Source organism: Triturus cristatus, chromosome 4_1 (assembly GCF_964204655.1).
Source record: "Triturus cristatus chromosome 4_1, aTriCri1.1, whole genome shotgun sequence".
Lineage (NCBI taxonomy): Eukaryota > Metazoa > Chordata > Amphibia > Caudata > Salamandridae > Triturus > Triturus cristatus.
Window position 1 is genome coordinate 882,611,139 of NC_140585.1, and position 3,115 is coordinate 882,614,253.

Below are 3,115 nucleotides of genomic sequence, written 5' to 3' on the forward strand. Positions count from 1 at the left end.
TCTTCTTTGATTTTCTGACTGTTTATTTAATTGGAGCTCTTGTTGTTCAGCTAATTTTACTTGAGCCACATTACTTTTTCTTCTAGGGCTTTTTGCTTGTTATCAATTTCGTCCCCACAATATTTAGCATCTTTTAAAATCTCATCGATGGGCTTCGATTGCCAACACAGCACATGCTGCTTAATCATTTGAGATATATCCAATCTCAGCCCAGACACAAATCGGTAGACAAAATGAGTCATGTCTTTGTTCTCTAAGCTTTGAAACCCACTATACTGTTTGAACACCTGTAAAAGACGTTCGTAGTAGGCATGTACAGACTCATTCTTTTCTTGGGTTGTTCTGTCTATTTTTACCCAATCAGTTTCCTTCGGGGGAATTTTACTTTTTAGGAAAGTTATTACTTGATGATATTTTTTTATTACATCTTCTGACGGAGCTCCTGTCTTTGAATCTCTTGAATACTCCTCACTAGGCCATCTACAGTAATTTTACACTCTGTCCACAAATCTGCAGGTACCACTATGTCAAACAGACCATTCAAATCCTTTAATAAAACCTTTGAAACTTTCACAAACCTCTCAACTTGTCTGTACCACTCCACTGGTTTTTCTCTCAATTTTGGGAAATCATTTGTAAATGACAAAATATCCTGTCTATTCCATGGCACATGTACGTACCCCCCTCCGGGTACTTTTCTCATGGGATACAACCTCTTCTGTTTCTCTCATGGCATATTCAGATGTTGTTCGATTTACCTGTGCTTCTTCCTTTTTCTTTGCCCATCTAACTTTCCATCTTTCAAGATCTCCCTACTTTTGCAACAGAAATAACAATTCTCAGATCTGCAATTTTATTCCAGACACATTCATGTTTTCCAAATCTTTATCAGAAAATTCTGCTCTATATGGTTTCTGTAACACCTTTGATTTCCCTCTGTCAATACCCATTTCCGATGCCACATTCGCCAATTTTTCATGGAATCCTTTGTGTTTCATGTAATGCTTCTACAAATAAACAGTAATTCTTCCTCACTGTATGTGTTTAATCTGTCGAGACCCACATTACCAGCAACCATTTCTTCCAATTCTACTCTCAATTTCAAAATGTCTAGTATTTTTGGCTGAGACTTTGGCTTCTCTATTTCTTGAGACCATCTCTCTATATCTTCTGGGGTTACTATGGTGGCACTTCTAGTTCCTGATGATGTTTCTAATCTAACTTCCTTTGAACAACTGGGCAAATTTATTTTTGGAGTTTACATCATCGGTTCTCTTATGGGCAAATCCATCAATGATATTACTGATTCACCTTCACTTGCTTGATCTTTTCTTTTCTAGGTTCTATGCTTGGGGTAGGCATTACAGGACCTTTAGGACAGTTTGATTTTTCACCATACAATGGGACTACCGGACCTATTGTCACTGGTATGGTCAATGCTTCAGGATGTGCGTTTATCTGAACTATTCTTTGAATCAATTCATCTCTAATTTTATTTATTGCTTCCCTTTCCTTTTCTTGAAGTACCCTATCTGTGGTGTCAGGTACTATCTGGGGAACCAAAGGTGTTCTTATCATCGGGGCACTAGGGGTCTTTCTATTGAATCCATCATTATAATGTGGAGGACTTTTCATCAATATGTCTTCTAGGTATCCCTCTTCTGTTTCTCCACTACCTAACATGGTTAAGTGTTTGGTTTTCTCTGTACATTTACCTCCTGTCTGTTCTTCTGATGTTAACACAGGATATAAACCTTCTGCCACCATGGCCTGTCTCCATTGTTTCATTTGACTATCTCTAGTCTCTCGGGGAAATTTCGGGTAATATTTGCTTATGGTCCTGTTACTTCGGGGTCTATCACGATCAAAGGCTTCCATTTCCCATTCTTCTACTACCATTGACATTGTCGTCTCTCCTCTTGTTTTCTCCAAAGGTCCAGGCTGCAACGATGCCTCGACCCGGGCTCTTTCTTGTTTTGATAATGCTGTGTGCTGCCCGAACCAATATCTCCTACAAGGTCTACAAAGCCGAGCCCCTCTTCAGCTGTCTCAACGAAGTCCTCTCCGAGGCCAAAAGGCGACACTTGGAGGAGGATTCATTGCTCAGCAAGAGAGGCTTAGACTACTTCCCTGGTGAGGACCTTCTCTCTGAAGAGGAGGAAGAAGATGAGAAGGACAAGGAGAAAAGGACGTTCCCAGGGGCCCGCTACAAGTACATCTCGCAAGCCCAGCTGAAGGGGAAAGTGTACCAGAACAAGGCAAAGAGCGACCGCCGAACCAAAGTTACGCTCTCCCTGGACGTTCCCACCCACCTCATGAACATCCTCTTTAATATCGCCAAGGCAAAAAACATGCGGGCGAAGGCCGCAGCCAATGCCCAGTTGATGGCCCAGATTGGTCGAAGGAAGTGAAAGCCAGTCTTAGAATAAGCAAGCCGGCCATGATGGGCGTAAGATGAGACAAGACTAATTGTACAGTTGTAGGGACACACCTTGAGGAACCCTTTCTCGATAGAGTCTGTTTTCCACATCCCCTTCTGTGGAGGGGGAAGAACTTTCCGTTGTGCAAATGGTTCACTCGTTGCTGTGTTTTCGGTCCTAAAAAGCTGCATTGTGTCATACACCATCTCCTAGCTACCTGGCTCCGCTCCTTTTGCGACCAGGTCAGGGATGTTGTCATGTCTGCATTTTCTTCCATGCACTGATGTTTTTAAAGTCCCATTCTAGGATGTAGATGTATCTAATTAATTATTATTAATATTATTAAGTTTGATTTTTTTTGTATGCAGATTGGGATTTAGAAAATTAAAAAAAAAAGAAAAAGGATTATTAAAAAAAGTTTGCATCATTTGATGTGGTAGTTTTAATTGGAATTACTGCTCCGGTAATTGTGATTTGCCTTTCAGTTAAGTAAAAACCTCTTACATCACACCACAACTATCAAAAGATCATTTTCAAGAAAGTAATCAATTAGCAGTCTAAAACAACCACAACAATGAGATAATCGATTCCATTGGTTTGCAGAGAAACCCAGAGATAAAAAAAAAGTAGCCACATTTGACAGGCTCACAGACTCTTCCCAGATCAACACACATTTTGACAACCGCGGGCAGGTA

At 40.6% G+C, this 3,115-nt stretch overlaps 1 protein-coding gene across 1 annotated transcript; it reads left to right on the plus strand.

Moving 5' to 3' along the window:
• The first annotated feature begins 1,938 nt into the window (after window positions 1-1,938).
• Window positions 1,939-2,849, plus strand: LOC146855710 (urocortin-3-like). The gene has a single exon (XM_085650645.1). It carries the CDS (start codon window positions 1,950-1,952, stop codon window positions 2,409-2,411), a length of 462 nt encoding a protein of 153 aa, XP_085506771.1. The 5' UTR covers window positions 1,939-1,949; the 3' UTR covers window positions 2,412-2,849.
• Window positions 2,850-3,115: the final 266 nt, after the last annotated feature.